Here is a 16,001-nt window from a genome sequence, read left to right on the forward strand (position 1 = left end):
GTTAGCAATTCAGCAGCTGCTAAAAAGGCAGGATCCTGACAGCAGCCAGAAACAAGGACAGCTTCACAATAAAAAAAGCCAGCCTGAAGCTGTGGGATGACAACCCCGATAAGCTGACCCGTCTACCCCGAGACACAGAGAGACAAGATAGCAATCAGCCTGGAATTGTGAAGAATTAATCATGCTGGGACCAACTTAATTTAGTTCTGACACTTCTTGGCTCTATGTTGAAGAGCCAGGACAACTAGGGCCAGGGAGATGGCTCAGCCTGTAATAGCACATGTTGCTCAGGCCTGATGACCTCAGTTCTGTCCCCCAGAATCCAGAAAGGAAGGAGAGAACCAACTCCTGAAAGCTTTTCTCTGACCTCCACATACACACAATAACGCATATTTTCGGAATACACACACACAAATAAATTAAAACATAACTCAGTCCCTAGCTAACTGGTTATTCAAATAAAAATTCATATAGAAAATATTAGACTATATTACCAGCATTGAGGGCAAGACCTGAAGTCAGAAGATGGATTTTCTTGCTGTGTTAAGAGCATTTGAAAAATTTAGAGCCAGATGTAGAGCCTTTATGGAGGTGGGAGGTGGACTGCTGTGAGTTTGAGGTCAACCTGATCTGTACAGTAAGATCCAGGCCAGTCGGAGCTATCTAGGAAAATCGTGTCTCAAAAAACAAAAGACACAGTTGCCAGGTGGTGGTGGCACACACCTTTAATTCCAGCACTTAGGAGGCAGAGGCAGATCTCTGAGTTCAAGGCCAGCCTGGTCTACAAGAGCTAGTTCCAGGACAGGTACCAAAGCTACACAGAGAAACCCTGTCTCGAAAAAAACAAAAAAATAAAAAAGGGCATTTTTAGAACTTATGGCAAGGTCTAGTAGTTTCAGGCACTGCTAAACCTGAGTCTGAATCATTTCCTGGGCTCCAGGCTTTCCTGGCTGCCCATCCCATTCAGCAAATCACACTGCTGAGGCTTGCTGGTCACCAGGTGGGAATGCAGCAAGTCACAGGTATGGACTGCTGTGATCCTGGACCAGGTAAAAACCCAGTTACTCACTTCCATCATCCACTGCTTGCATACTAGAAGAGAACATGCTCTCTGGTGGCCAGTTCACAGCAATGCTGCAGTCTTGAAATCCCATCAGCACATGCCACGTAAGCAGTCCCAAGTATATCTCATCTCTATCCCCAGGACCAGACTCTAGGCTCCTGGCTTTGTCCTCTAGGTTGCTGGGTCCACCCTCAAAATTATCCTTCTAGCCCATGGAGAATAACCTCTGTACTTTTAGATTTTTTTTTTGGTTTTCTTCAAGACAGGGTTTCTCTGTGTAGTGTAGTCCTGGCTGTCCTGAAACTCGATCTGTAGATCAGACTGGCCATGAACTCAGAGATCCACCTGCACCACGCACACCTTTAATCTCAGCACTTGGGAGGCTGAGGCAGGTGGATCTCTGTGAATTCAAGGCTAGCCTGGTCTATAGAGTGGGTTCAGGACAGCCAGGGCTACACAGAGAACCCATCTCGAAAACACCAAAAAAGTGTGTACCATCGCCGGGAGGTGGTGGCGCCTTTAATCCCAGCACTGGGAGGCAGAAGCAGGCGGATCTCTAGGAGTTCGAGGCCAGCCTAGTATATAAGAGCTAGTTCCAGGACGGGCACCAAAAGCTACAGAGAAACCCTGTCTCGAAAAACCAAAAAAAAAAAAGTGTGTACCATCAACATGCCACTGGATTCTTGAGCCTGTTTCCTGTTCGCAAGATCCCAAGGGCCCAAAAGGCTAAATTTATTTCCACTGCCTGTTCAGCCGATCATATGTTTCTGCCAAACTTTCAAGAGTTTAGCTTTTGAGTACATGTATGTCCTCTTGAAAAGATGCCATCTTTTTTTGGCTCCTGTTGGGGAACAAACAGGTTTGTAAGATCAGCAGTATTATGGTTTAGAGAGCTCTCAACTTTACTAGTCTTAAAGCCACTATCTACCTTTAAGAGAAAATCTGTATTCTAGAATGCCTTTAATTTTAGCAGTTTGCCATCATGAGAGGAAGTTACTCAGATCCCACTCTGTTCAACAAGCCTGTCCTGAGCATTTCAGTAACTATTCTATCCAGAGCAGAAGGCAGGAGTACTGCCCCCCACCCCCAACAAGACAGATAGTTCCTTATCTGTTTCACCCAGCACAAGGGAACAAGTGCATGAGCAGCTTTCACTAATTGTTCCAAGTCCTCCTAGCCTCCACATTTTAGGCTGGTCTGACTCAAATGCCACCTATCAGGCCATCTGAAAAGTGGCGATTCCCACATTCCCTACCTCACCCTACTCACTTACCTCAACCTGATCACTAAACAGATGGTCTCACACCCACTATAAAAAGAATATAGCCTTCAGGTCATCTACTGTGGCTGTCATAGAATGCTGGGAAAAAGAAGCTGAGTCAGGCAGTCGCCATGATTCTCACTCCCGACACAGCCACAGGTTAAGATCTTCCCTGGTAAGCCAGCTCGTGGAGCTACACAGATTATTAGAAATGGGTTAGATAGATATGTAAGAGCTAGCCAATAAGAAACTAAAACTAATGGGCCAGGCAGTGTTTAAAAGAATACAGTTTCCGTGTAATTATTTCGGGTAAAGCTAGCTGTGCGGGTGGCTGGGTGGTGGGAAGCACCCCGCCGCTCCTATTACAACAATAGAATCTACAGGTAGTCAGATGTCAAGTAGCTACACTGACATATAACCAGGTCCCATGCCAGAGCATCATACGAAGTCCCCTCACAGATGAAATGTGTAGGTACTTAACAGGTCAAGTGTCTGTACTTGGCACTACCCAGCAGATCTGAGCATGGTTCTCTCACCAAAGGGAGATGTCATTCCCATATGCCATGCAAGTGCTTCAGGGACAAAAGAAAAGCTTGCCCTGACCACCCCACCACACAGTATAGGGCAATGTTACAAATCAGTTAAAACATCTTTATTTTTGCAATTATCATTCCATACAAAAGCAATAGAAATGCAAATATTGACAAGTTTACAACTGAATAGATGAACAGAGTATCTGTACACATTATCATTTACAGCAATATTACATGGTACATTTACTGATCATAAAAAAAAATTCTTCCTCAACTCTCAGAGCACATACTAAGATTCTACATCACACTAGTGCTTTTTAAAGTTCCAGATTAACACTATATAACTTACATAAAGCCCACTAATATAACAGCTTAACATTTATGTTCAGAGCACTACGAGGGAAAACTACATTCACATTGATAAAAGACCAGAAAATAAGTTTTTACAAAGTCACTGGACTGAGAGAATACTTCATCACTTACCTATAAAGACAGCTGACTCGAGATTGGTCCCATAAACACAAGGTTAAAATTTACTGTCAACCCATCAAAAAGTGGCAACTGAAGTCTCAAGTTCTTGTGGAAAACAAGTATCCCGTTGTCTAACTTGGGGACGGGGGAGATAATAGGGTTCAGTCTTCACCAAATTTAGCTTAATTTACAATTTAAAACATGTGTAACACTCACCATACATAAAAATAAGGCAATAAAAACAACTTATCATGAGAAAATAAACTCTTTAACAGAGAAAACAAATACAAATGCACAGAGTTCATGCTTAGCCAGTCTTCCAGATGGCCAGGCAGAGCCAAGTATTTCCAAGAGTTGCCACCAGGTGGCAGGTAACTCATGGCAGAGAAGTCTTTCAAGGGTTCAGTTAAGCAAGCATCCAATCAAACTCATCCTCCACTTGGCAGTCTACATGTCTGACTTTGGTGGGTGTGCCAGCATACATATCCTAGAAAACAGAGGCCATCACACCTATCAACTCATCACAAAGGTTTCCTCTTAAGTTTCCAAGCCCACTTGCGGCTTGCCCAGCAGCAAGATAAAGCAAAGAAAACCGGCATCATTTTGCCCCTTCTAGTGTATTTTATTGTATGTATTACTCCCAGCTCGCCACAACCACATTGTACAGCGTAAAAAAGAACAATAAACCCGAGTACCTGGAGTGGCACAGCTGGGAGTCAGGATAATGCAATCATCCTTGTATAAATATATTCAAGTACAGCATAGGAACAGCTTATGCCTGAGTCTTTCATGTTTTGCCACTTCAGATCTTAGATATTTACATATGTAAACAGTGAAAGGTCTCCATAAAAATAAAGAGATCTTTTTATTATAAATTATATAAATATAGACATATCTGAATGAATGTACCAGGTCATTAACTACTGAATCAGAGATAAGGCAATTCTGTATAGCTCAGTTTATTAGAGGTAGAGCAGGGGAACCCTCACTGCATAATCCTGGCAGCCTGGCAATTACTACAAAGACCAGGCTGGCCTCGAACTTAGAGATCTGCATGCCTCTGCCTCCTAAATGCTAGGATTGAAATAGTCTAACCCTTCATCCCATCCCCAGTCATAACCAATGGGTTTTGTGGTTTTGTTTTGTTTTATTTTTTCAAGACAGGGTTTCTCTAACAAATCTTGCTGTCCTGGAACTCACTCTATACACCAGGCTGGCCTCGAATTCACATCTCAAAATCCTGGGATTAAAGATGTATGCCACCACCACCTGGCTAACTCATGGTTTTTGAAATAGTCAAAAGCCCAACTGAGGTCAAATGCTCAGAACCCAATGTGATCAATTTGGTATTTCTTAATGGGAAAAAGTCCCCTTTTCATAAACATTATAATCAAACTTCAGTTATAACCTCAGTATGTAAAGTTGTATGTATTCTCAAGTGACTTAAAACACCCAAGCTGAGGGCTGGAGAGATGGCTCAGTGGTTAAGAGCATTGCCTGCTCTTCCAAAGGTCCTGAGTTCAATTCCCAGAAACCACATGGTGGCTCACAACCATCTGTAAAGAGGTCTGGCGCCTTCTTCTGGCCTTCAGGCATACAGACAGAATATTGTATACATAATAAATAAATTAAAAAAAAAAACAAAACAAAACACCCAAGCTGAATGCCGAGCAGTGGTAGAGCATGCCTTTAATCCCAGCACTCAAGAAGCAGAGGCAGACTGTGAGTTCAAGGCCAGTCACCTCTCTAGCTCTTTTCTGGTTTTTTTTTTTTTTTTTTTTTTTTTTTTTTTGGTTTTTCAAGACAGGGTTTCTCTGTGGTTTTGGTTTCTCTGTGGTTTTGGAGCCTGTCCTGGGACTAGCTCTTGTAAACCAGGCTGGTCTCGAACTCACAGAGATCCACCTGCCTCTGCCTCCCAAGTGCTGAGATTAAAGGCGTGCGCCACCACCGCCCGGCTTCTAGCTCTTTTCTGAATCCTGGTATTTGAAGGATAATGTTTGCTAATGTCATAAGAACCCGTTTCTGCCGGGCAGTGGTGGCACACACCTTTAATCCCAGAACTCAGGAGGCAGAGGCGGGTGAATCTCTGAGTTCGAGGCCAGCCTGGACTACAAAAGTTAGTTCCAGGACAGGCTCAAAGCTATAGAAAAACCCTATCTCAAAAACAAAACCAAAAAACTAAAACCAAAAACCACCCAAGCTGAAAAAGCCAGGTGGTGGAGGCACACACCTTTAATACCAGCACTCGGGACTTTGAGGCCAGCCTGGTCTACAAGAGCTAGTTCCCAGCACAGGCTCCAAAGTTAGGGACCCCATCTAAAAACTAGGGGAAAAAACAAAGGAAAAAAAAAAAGCCACAAAAAACCACCCAAGATGAGACACAAAACTGAAGGAAGTACTTACAAAGTTATCCTGTGAACTTGTCTGGGACTCAGAGCTGCTTTCTGTGAATTCTGTCTCCATTTCCCCAAGATCTACAGGTTGTCTGAGAAATGAAATTTAACAAGCATGTCAGTTACCTGCTACCAACAGAAAATGAGAATTCAAAGTTTGCTCACTAAAACCAAACGCCACCCACATCACAGTTGTACCCAAGGTCAACTTTCAGTCACATTTGCCAAAATTTAATTCCAGACCAATCAACCCAACATAGAAAGCTGACAGCAACATATGAAAGACCTGCCTGGCTCTCAGAAGACCAGAATCTGACAATCTGTGCTGTTATTCATACACACCTATAAATATCCTGTTTTATTTTTGAGACAAAGTTTTCTGTGTAGCTCTGGTTGTGCTGGAACTCACTCCTGGCCCTGTAAACATTCTTTTGTTTTGTTTTTTGAGACAGGGTTTCTTTTGTAGACCAGGCTGGCCTCGAACTCACTGGATCTGTTTGTCTGCCTCCCGAGTGCTAGGATTAAAGGCACGTGCCACCACCGCCCGGCCCTGTAAACATTCTTGCAAAGTAGCAAGACCAATTTTCTGGGATGAGCAGAAAGGAATGCTGCTGAGAATGGTAGTACCATACCTCAACACCTCAACCTTTTCAAGTTGAACCTGTGATACAGAGTTAAGACCCTGATCAAACCACCAAAAATGGTAGTGGCTCAGTATATAAAGTGCTTGCCCAGCATGCATGAGGGCCCTGGACTACCCAAGAACCTTTCAGAGTCAAATGGGGGCAGGCCATGGTGGTGCTCACCTTTAATCTCAACATTCAGAAGAATGGGAGTTCAAGGCCCACATGGTCTAACCTCAAGCTCCAGGACAGACAGGACCATACAGAGACACTATCTCAAAAATCCAACCAAAACCCCTCAAATAGAGTTGGGGAGATGGCTCAGTGGAAAGTGTTTATGTGGCATAAGGTCCTAATTGTGGATTCCCAAAATCCATATCAAAGAAAGCTCACAGGCCACCTGGCCCACACAGTAACAAACATAACAGAAGACCCTGTGTCAAACACAGCAAAAAGGACTGAAATCCACGGTTGTCCTCTGACTTGCACACACACAGCTAGTGTCCTAAACTGTTTTCTGGCTCCAAAAGACTAAATCCAGCACAAAGAATGAGCTCTTCCCTGGCATCCACAACTCCGTGCAATATAATGAAACCTGGACGCTAGTTTGTCCATTTTCTTGACAACTTCCATGATAATCTGCCACTGTGATAGAGAAAAAGAAAGCAACAAAAACATACATTTCTTGCAAATCACATCCTTCTTCAGCAGGAGGATCCCAAAAATGCAGAGCCACCTTCCAGAGTTTGATCTGCTGATCCCATGACCGCCGACTATACTTCTTAAATTTGTTAGGAGTCCTAGGATGGATTCCAGGTTGTCGCAGGTGTCTGTAGGGCATAAGATTGCCTTAATACAAGTCATTCGTATCTCTACAGTAGCTAAGACTAATCACACTTTGAGGTTAAAATTTAACAACTTGGATTCCTTTTTATTTATTCATTTATTTTTTAAGGGACATGATCTCTCTCTATGCACTCACTACATACAAACTGGTCTCAAACTCAGAGATCCTTGAGTCTCTGAGTTCTGAGATTAAAGGCTTGCATTGAGAGAGAGAAAAAAAAAAAAAAAAAAGGCTTGCATTACCACACCCACTAGTCACTGAGATTCTATTAAATGAGCAAAAAGGAAAAAAAAAAAAGCACTAGAAGCAGTATCAACCAGGCATGAACTGGTATTCCCAGAACTTAGGAGGCTGGGGTAGGAGTATGGTAAACGAGGTCCCTTAGAAAGACCTCTTTGAATCTTACTATTACTTTGGAACTCACGTTTTAGAAAAAAAATCACGTTTTAATCCTAATGTTGCCCAAAAACCCAAAACCCACTATATCCCTTTGTGTGTCTGTTCAAGAGAACAATAAAAGCAAGAATGTGCTGTTTAAACAGTAATGGCAATTTTTTCTGTAATTATACACTAAAAAAGATGGCTCAGTAGTTAAGAGCACCTGTTACTCTTGCAGACAATCTTCTCAGTACCCTCATGGTGGCTCAAAAACATCTAAATACAGTTTTAGGGAATCTGACACCCTAACCTGGCTTCTGCAGGCACCAGGCATGCACATAGTATACTGTGCATACACACAGACAAAACATTTATACACATTAACTCCCCCCCCACCCCCCCCCCGGGACAGGTTTCCTCTGTGTAGCCCTGGCTATCCTGGAACGCACTCTGTAGACCAGGCTGGCCTGGAACTCAGAGATCAGTCTACCTCTGCCTCTCAAGGACTGGGATTAAAAGCATAAGCCACCACAACACAGTTCCAAAAACATGTTAATTAAAACAAAAACAAAAAAATAAAAGTATCATCAGGCCCAGCTGTCCAATTAAATAAATATATAACTTGAATTTATCTTCCTATTGTGTATTTTAATATCTATGTACCTTAAAATGCTAAAATGATCTCATAGTCAAAGCTATGAAAATGATTTCTTAAGTTCTTATGAGTCGCCATTAAATACTTCCTAGAAGGTATGTCTAACAGGTACAATGTTATTGGGTAGGAACAAGACAGGTCTATGTGACAACAGTACCTGGGGACCTCTTTAATATATCGATCATAGGCAATAGTGTTCTTCCCATAGTTGATCTGCTTTTGTCTTCTCATCAAGACACTTTCATCTGTCTCCACATCAGCTGGTACTGAAGACACAGACTCCTTTGAATCAGAACTGAAAAGAATGAAAGCCTTGGTAAGATCACTGTGCCACAACAGTGATTTCAAATGATACGGCTCCTACGAAAACCAATCTATACTATAGGAATTTCCAGTACACAACAGCAAAGAAAAAATTACCAGTAAATGTTACTGGGACAAGCCCCTTAAAATTTTCACGGGCAAATTCAAAATGTTTCAGCACGTACCTTCCTGATGACGACTTTCTCTCTCTTCCAAAATCATTTATGAGTAGTTTTCTCTTGTATCTGAGAACAAAATAAAACACTGTTGTTTTTAAAAGGATAAAACACATAAACAAAAATTAGTGCTCTAGGGGCTGGAGAGAGGGCTCAGTGGTTAAGAGCACTGGCTGCTCTTCCAGAGGACCTGGGTTCAATTCCCTGCAACCACATGGTAGTTCACAGCTGTCTGTAACTCAAGTTCCAGTGGATCTGATTCCCTCAAACACCAATGAACAGAAAAGTTAAAAAAAGATAAATAAAATAGTGCCTCTAAAACAAGAACGAAGCCTTTTTCTTGCATAGCATAGTTTGGGAATGGGAGACTGTTAAGTCTGAGGTTAGCCTGGGCTTATTATTATTAGCCCCTGACTAAAAACTTTAGGAGGCTGGGTTAGATGGAACAGGAGATGAACTACTTTTTTTCTTTTTATTTCTAAAAAATGTTTTTTTTTGGGGGGGCTGGAGACAATGCATGTCTCAGCAGTTAGGATCACTTGGCTGCTCTTCCAGAGGACTCAGGTTCTATTCCAGCACCCACATGGTGGCTAACTCCAGCACAAGGGAGATGGGATGCCCTCCTCTGCTTCTATGGACACTAAGCACACACATAGGGCACAGAGACATACACACAGGCAAAACATCCATATACAACAGAATTCTGAGCTACCATGTGAGTGTTAGAAACCAAACCTGGGTCCTCTGCAATAGCAATTTAAATGCTCTTAATCACTAAGCCATCATCACTTTAGACCAATTTAAAAACAAATTGTAAAAAAACTATGCGTTTGTGCATGCATGCCACAGCACACATGCAGAAGTCAGAGAACAACTTGAAACAACTCCTTTCATTATCTGAGCTGAGAGTCAAATTCATATCATCAGACTTACACACAAATTCTATTTACTGAACCATCTCACTGGCCCAGCATTATTTCTTTGAGTCTATTCCTTTGTAATTTATGTTTCAGGAAAAAAAAAATCCAAAAAAATAAATAATTAATCAATTAAAAAAAAAAAAACAAGCAAAACAAAACACCTCCAAAACTGTCTGTCCTTTTCTGTGTTACATACAGTGCATGCTCATGGAGGCCATAAAATCTCAAGAGCCGGACTGGAGAGTTGGTTCAGAGGTTAAGAGCACTGGCCGCTCTTCCAGAGGTCCTGAGTTTAATTCCTAGCAACCCACATGGTGGCTCACAACCATCTGTAATGAGATCTGGTGTCCTCTTCTGGCCTGCATATCTACCTGCAAGCAGAACACTGCGTACATACTAAATAAATAATTAAAAAAACAAAAAACTCAAGAGCCATCCCACCCACTTTGTTTTTGGTACTAGGTCTCTCATGGGCCTTGGGCTTGTTAAATCAGCTAGACTGAGTGGCCAGCAACTTCAGAGATCCTCCTACCTTTGCCTGCCCAGTACAGGGATTACAAGCATGTACCACTTCACATGGCTTCTTTACAAGGGTTCTGGGGACCTAACTCATGCCCTGTATGGAAGGCAAACACTTTACTAAGCTCTAGCTTAGCCCTACCTTTCTTCTTCTTCTTCTTTTTTTTTAAAAAGGTAAAGTTTAAGTTGCCTAGTCTGGCTTTGATGCCAGCTAGTCTATTTCCATTTATACCATTTCAGAAGATATAATGAAACTGTCTTCAATAACAAGAGTTTGAGGTCAAACCATTAAAAAAAAAAAAAAAAAAAAAAAAAAAACCTAAGAAACTGGGATTAAGGTTTAAGTGCTACAACCTTTAGTAAACTCTCATCTTCTAGCTACTTTCTGGGATTTATTTTCTTTCTTTCTTTATGGGTGTGCGTGTGTGTGTGTGTGTGTGTGTGACAGAGCTTCTTAAAGGTAACCCTGGCTATGCTGGAACTTACTATAGACCAGACTGGCCTGAACTCAAGCTATCCACCTGCTTCCCCAATGCTGGGTTAAAGGTGTGTGCAACTACACCCAGCTAATTTCTGTAAATCTTATAAACAAGACTAAGCCGTAGAGTCTACCAGCTATCTTTCAGGCACTTTCTATTTTACTGACACAAGGTCTCTCCATGAACACAGAGCTCAAGGTTCAGCTAGCGTCTATCACATTTTACTTGTGTTTGTGTGTGGGTTCTAGTGTGCTATCAACATAAGGGAGTGAGAGGACCTGTAGAAGCTAGCTCCCAGGAAATAAACTTGGGTCATTGGGAGGTCATTTGCTGGGCCTCCTCTGTTGCCACTGGGAATTTCATTTTCTGCTTCCCAAGTGTCCTAGGATTATAGGCAAGCCACTATGCCCACCCAGCTTTTAAGCAGGTGCTAGAGATTCCAACTCTAGGCCTCATTCTTATGCAAACATTCCATCCATTGAACCATCTCCCCCACCTCCCATTTAGTTTTACACAATCAATTGAAATTCTGTCAGGTATACCTCAGGAAACCCCACCCCACCCCACGATCTTTTAAATTCTTTAGCAATCCTTTGAAAATAATCCTAGGTCACCAAAATCCTATATGACTACCATAAAGACAACAAAGCATGACTCTATTGAAAAGCCCATATTCAAACTCTGGGATATTTACTTTCTTTTCCAGCATCTTTCTAGTAACCCTTGTACTTAAAATCTGTATTAGAAATATCTCTTAAGAACCTCAGACTCGGGCTGGAGAGGTGGCTCAGTGGTTAAGAGCATTGCCTGCTCTTCCAAAGGTACTGAGTTCAATTCCCGGCAACCACATGGTGGCTCACAACCATCTGTAATGGGGTCTGGTGCCCTCTCTGACCTGCAGGCATCATACACACAGACAATTGTATACATAATAAATAAATAAATATTTAAATAAAATTAAAAAAAAAAAAAGAAACCTTCTAGAATTGGGGAGGTAAATCCATGAATAAAGAGTTTTCATCACATAAATGTGAGAAGTAGAATTTGGGTCCACACCACCCGCATAAAATCCTGGGTGGATGTGGTGGTACACCCCTAATTCCAGTGCTTGAAAGGCAGACACATGGGATCCCCAGGCTAAACTGGCTAGGTAAAATAACCAAATTATCAAGTTCTGAGTTCAGTAAGAGCAGCTCTGTTAGAGAGCAATTTGAGGAAGACACATGACAGCAACCTCTGACTCAACATACGCTCACGTGCACACACTTGCACTCACTCACACAGCCACATATGAACACGAAGAGAAAGCACCCATCACCGCAATCCACAGCACCTCCCGTTTCCATGAAGACAGCGGTGGATCTCAAACTAGGAAGCACTCATTTAGAAGGGCATCTCACACACACAAAACAAACAGACAACCCTGGGCCCTACCCATCAGTAGGTCAAGAGCTAGTTCCAGGACAGGCTCCAAAACCACAGAGAAACCCTGCCTCGAAAAACCAAAAAAAAAAAAAAAAAAAAAAAAAAAATACTAAAATGTGTACCTTGCAATCTCTTTGTTAACTCTGGTCCTCATTTCATCTTCTTCAACTGCACTTGCCCAGTCAGAACATCTAGAACGGGGCTTAGGGCCTTCAGGAGTTGTAAAGCTACAATGAAGGGAAAATGCATTTAAATAAGTACTTTATCTCAGTTTCTGAGGAAAGAGTATGACACTACTTTGGCAAGGAAACAGTGAGTTTAGGCAATTTCTCAGTCTTCTGGACATCAGACAGCTACCCACCCACTGAGTCAGTGATGGATTATGGGCCCCGTCTACTGAGAAACAGGAGAGGTAAATGGTCAGTACCAAGAAGAGTACCTGCTACAGAACTTGACTTTTTGTTCTGAAAACAGTGTCATCATATAGTCTTGAAAGCGCTCCTGTCTCAGCTATCTCGTAAGTGTTGGAAAGACAGGTGTTAGTGACGATATCTGGCTCCACTGTGCTAGCTGTAAAGGAGGTATTATAGAATTTTTTTTTTCTTTTTTGAGACAGAGTTTCTCTGCACAACAGTCCTGGAACTCACTCTATAGACCAGGCTGGCCTTGAACTTGCAGAGATCCACCTGCCTCTGCCACCTGAGTGTCAGGATTAAAAGCATGTATACCAAGTTCTGCCTGCAGGCCAGAAGAGGGCACCAGATCTCATTACAGATGGTTGTGAGCCACCATGTGGTTGCTGGGAATTGAACTCAGGACCTCAGGAAAAATAGCCTGAGCTCTTAACCTCTGAGCCCATTATTATGTATTTTTAAGATTCCAAATAACAAAATGCATAATGCTAAACACTGTGACCAATCCAGTGAGACTCCAACAAAACAGATGAGGCTTACCTTACAGATACACAAGACTCACAACACTTATAGATACCACAATTACAATGTGGAAAAGGTGAGAATGAGTCTTGTGGATATAATTTTTTTTTTTTTTTGAGACAGGATCACCAGGCTGGTCTTGAACTCAGCCTACTGCCTCTGTTTCTCAAGTGCTGGAGTTAAAGTCATGTGCCATCATGCCTGACAGCTCTAACTTTTATTTTACTAAGAATTAGCCTACCATGACAGGCAGTGGTGGTGCACACAGAGTTCTAGGACAGTCAAGGCTACACAGAGAAACACTGTCTCAAAAACAAACAAAAAATAAACCAAGGAGCTGGAGTGATGGTTTAAGTGGTTAAGAGCACTGGCTGCTCGTCCAGAGGTTCTGAGTTCAGTTTCCAGCAACCACATGGTGGCTCACAACCATCTATAGTAGGATGACTCTTTCTTCTGGTGCTCATGAAGAGCATTCATACACATAAAATACATGAATAAACAAATCTCTTTAAAAAAAAATACAAAGGCCAATGAGCAGAAGCATTCCTGCCACTGGTACAATGAAATGGACAAGTGGTGACCTATGAACCAGGGGACTGATACCATGACCTAGAGAATTTAGGATTCTAACTTTTGGGGCTGTAGATGGCTCAGCAACTAAGAATGCTTATTGTTCTTTTGGAGGACATGGTTCAGCACACACACGACAACTCACAATCACCCATAAATCCCATTTCAGGGGATCCAATGCCTGGAGAAACCACAGGCACCAGGCACACGTTATATACTTTATATGACAAAACACTCATATACATAAATAAATCTAGTCTGGGATAGCAGCACTTGCCTTTAATCCTAACACTTGAGAGGCAGGTGGACCCAAACTCAAGGCCAGTCTGATCTACCTACTGAGTTCCAGGACAGACTTTTCTTTAATAAATAACCTAACATTTTGTCTTCAGATAACTGAGACCATGACAGGGCTCAAATCATCTCAATAAGACAAGATAGCCCAGGCTAGTCTCAAATTCACTATTCAACAAAGACAGACCTTGAACTTTTGATCCTCTTGCTTCTACTCCCTGAGCACTACTGGGATTAAGATAAGATAAGATTAAGAGTGTCAACTCCCCCTTTACCTACCTTAGGGCTGTCCTCTGCTATACTCCCAGAACTAATCCACAATCTTCAAGCATGTGCTGGTAACTCACATTACACCTGACAGCCTCCCCAAACTTAAGCAGATTCCCTCCCAAGAGAGATCTGCCCACCCACGGCTGAAGCTACCCTGGAGATTGACTGGAATCAGAGATGGTCAAGTGCTTCAAACAGTCTGACTCTTTTTCAAATAAATTATTTTTATTTCGTAAGTACTCATGTCTTGCCTGCATGTATGTCTGTGTGAAGATGCCAGATCCCCTGAAAACTGGAGTTATAGGCAGTTATGAGCTGCCATGTGGGTGCTGGGAACTGAACCCAGTTTCTCTGGAAGTGCAGCCAGTGTTCGTACCTGCTGAGCCATCTCTCCAGCCCCGGATCTGCCTTCTCTGTCCTCGATCAGCACTGCCTGTGTATTCAGAAGTCTGAATTCCACACCACCCTCACGTCCCTTCACTGGGCTCAGCAGCCCTGTCCTCATCTTCCCTTCTAGTCAGCTGGCTAGAGGGCATCTATCCCTACAGAAAAGCATGGTCCAAACTCTGAGATCACTTTCCTCTTCAGTCATCACACAAAGGTTCCCCCAGACAGCACTTCCCTGAGCAGCCCACATAAGCAGCTTACTCTTCAGACACTCCTGGTGTCTCTAAATTACTATTTGACTTGTTGGCACACCTCTGTGAGGCTACCGAGAGACCTCGTTGATTTCAGCAGGGCCTCACTTTAAAGACAAACAAAACACCAAAACCCCATGGCAAAAGCTTATCAGATGGAAGGGACCTAGGTACATCGCAAAGAATGAATGATCCCGGAATTCAACTTTGGTTTGCATCTGGCTTTCACTCAGGTATTAAAACCTAATTTTTTTTCTGTCTCTGTCGCCCGTGTGTGTGTGTGTGTGCGCGCACACACACGGCGGGTGTCGAAACATTTTAACAAGGTGTTCAAATAGTAGTGCCTGACACTATGCGCGAAGACTATAAAGGCTCCCCGACTCCGGATAAAACCAGTTTTGCTGCCACCTATCAGTTACTGCTAAGATGCTTCGAGAACTGAGTAAAAATGAAAAGAACCCAGAGGCACCTAAATTATCCCAACGTCTAAAAAGCGAGTGCAATGGGATGAAGGTCCCTTGGCCCTCCTCCAGACCCACCGAGTGACCAACCAGTTTCCACCCGGCCAGGGCTCACCTTTCAGGTCGGCGGTCCGCAATCTGGCGCTCGCTTTCCTCGGAGTCCTCGGGCTTCCGGTCCCCTCCGTCCGCTCTGCGCTTCCGTCCGAGGCTCCATCTCGCAGGGGACCGCGGGCTGAGGACACAGACTGCAGTCAGTGGGCGGGGCCCCACAAGTCCGGGTGGTTCAGGGACCCCAGCCTCACAGACAACCCGATACGGAGGATTTGTAGACCGCACGCCCGCTTACCTTGCACCGCCGTCGCGGCGGCTTCCATACCGGGGTGGGCTTCGAGGTCTGCAGGCCATGGCGGCAGAGGGCCGGAGAGCGGCTCAGGAGCACTGACCTCCCTCGGCGACGGCGCTGACGAGGTCTGAGCTAGCCCTGCCCAACCGCCCTTAAGAGCGCAGCGGCCCCGCCCCTCGGCAACTCCCGCGCGCGCGCGGGGTCGGACGAAACCATCGGGCGTCCCCCTGTAGGGGAGTCCTTCTCGGCTCTGAGCGCCCCGCTGGCGGACCCGGCTCCGACCTAAGCCTCGAAACTGCAGGCAGTCGCCAAACTCCAACGCCTGATGCAGTCGCCCAGAAGGGCGGGAAAAATGCGACAGCCCGACTAAAGTGGAAAGGAGCTGGCGGCCCCCGACGGCCTTCCAGGAGGCTGGCGCTGTGGCTGCTGCGTCTCTGATTGGTT

General features: G+C 43.7%; 1 protein-coding gene across 2 annotated transcripts; it reads right to left on the bottom strand.

Annotated features, from left to right (window-relative positions):
* Positions 1-3,025: 3,025 nt before the first annotated feature.
* Positions 3,026-15,930, bottom strand: LOC121436501 (histone RNA hairpin-binding protein). Of its 2 annotated transcripts, XM_041636466.1 has the most exons (8): positions 15,561-15,927; positions 15,330-15,446; positions 12,169-12,273; positions 8,713-8,772; positions 8,382-8,519; positions 7,025-7,174; positions 5,732-5,813; positions 3,029-3,815 (listed from the first exon to the last, which is right to left on the bottom strand). In XM_041636466.1, the coding sequence occupies exons 1-8, from the start codon at positions 15,617-15,619 to the stop codon at positions 3,735-3,737; spliced, it is 792 nt and encodes a 263-aa protein (XP_041492400.1). In that variant the 5' UTR covers positions 15,620-15,927; the 3' UTR covers positions 3,029-3,734. The 2 variants fall into 2 exon arrangements, with proteins under 2 accessions (XP_041492401.1, XP_041492400.1); XM_041636467.1 differs by lacking the exon at positions 12,169-12,273 and having other exon boundaries at positions 3,026-3,815; positions 15,561-15,930.
* Positions 15,931-16,001: the final 71 nt, after the last annotated feature.

The sequence above is a fragment of the Microtus oregoni genome, unplaced genomic scaffold, assembly GCF_018167655.1.
Source record: "Microtus oregoni isolate MIOR12 unplaced genomic scaffold, Mior012 000049F_ref0000343, whole genome shotgun sequence".
Taxonomy (NCBI): domain Eukaryota; kingdom Metazoa; phylum Chordata; class Mammalia; order Rodentia; family Cricetidae; genus Microtus; species Microtus oregoni.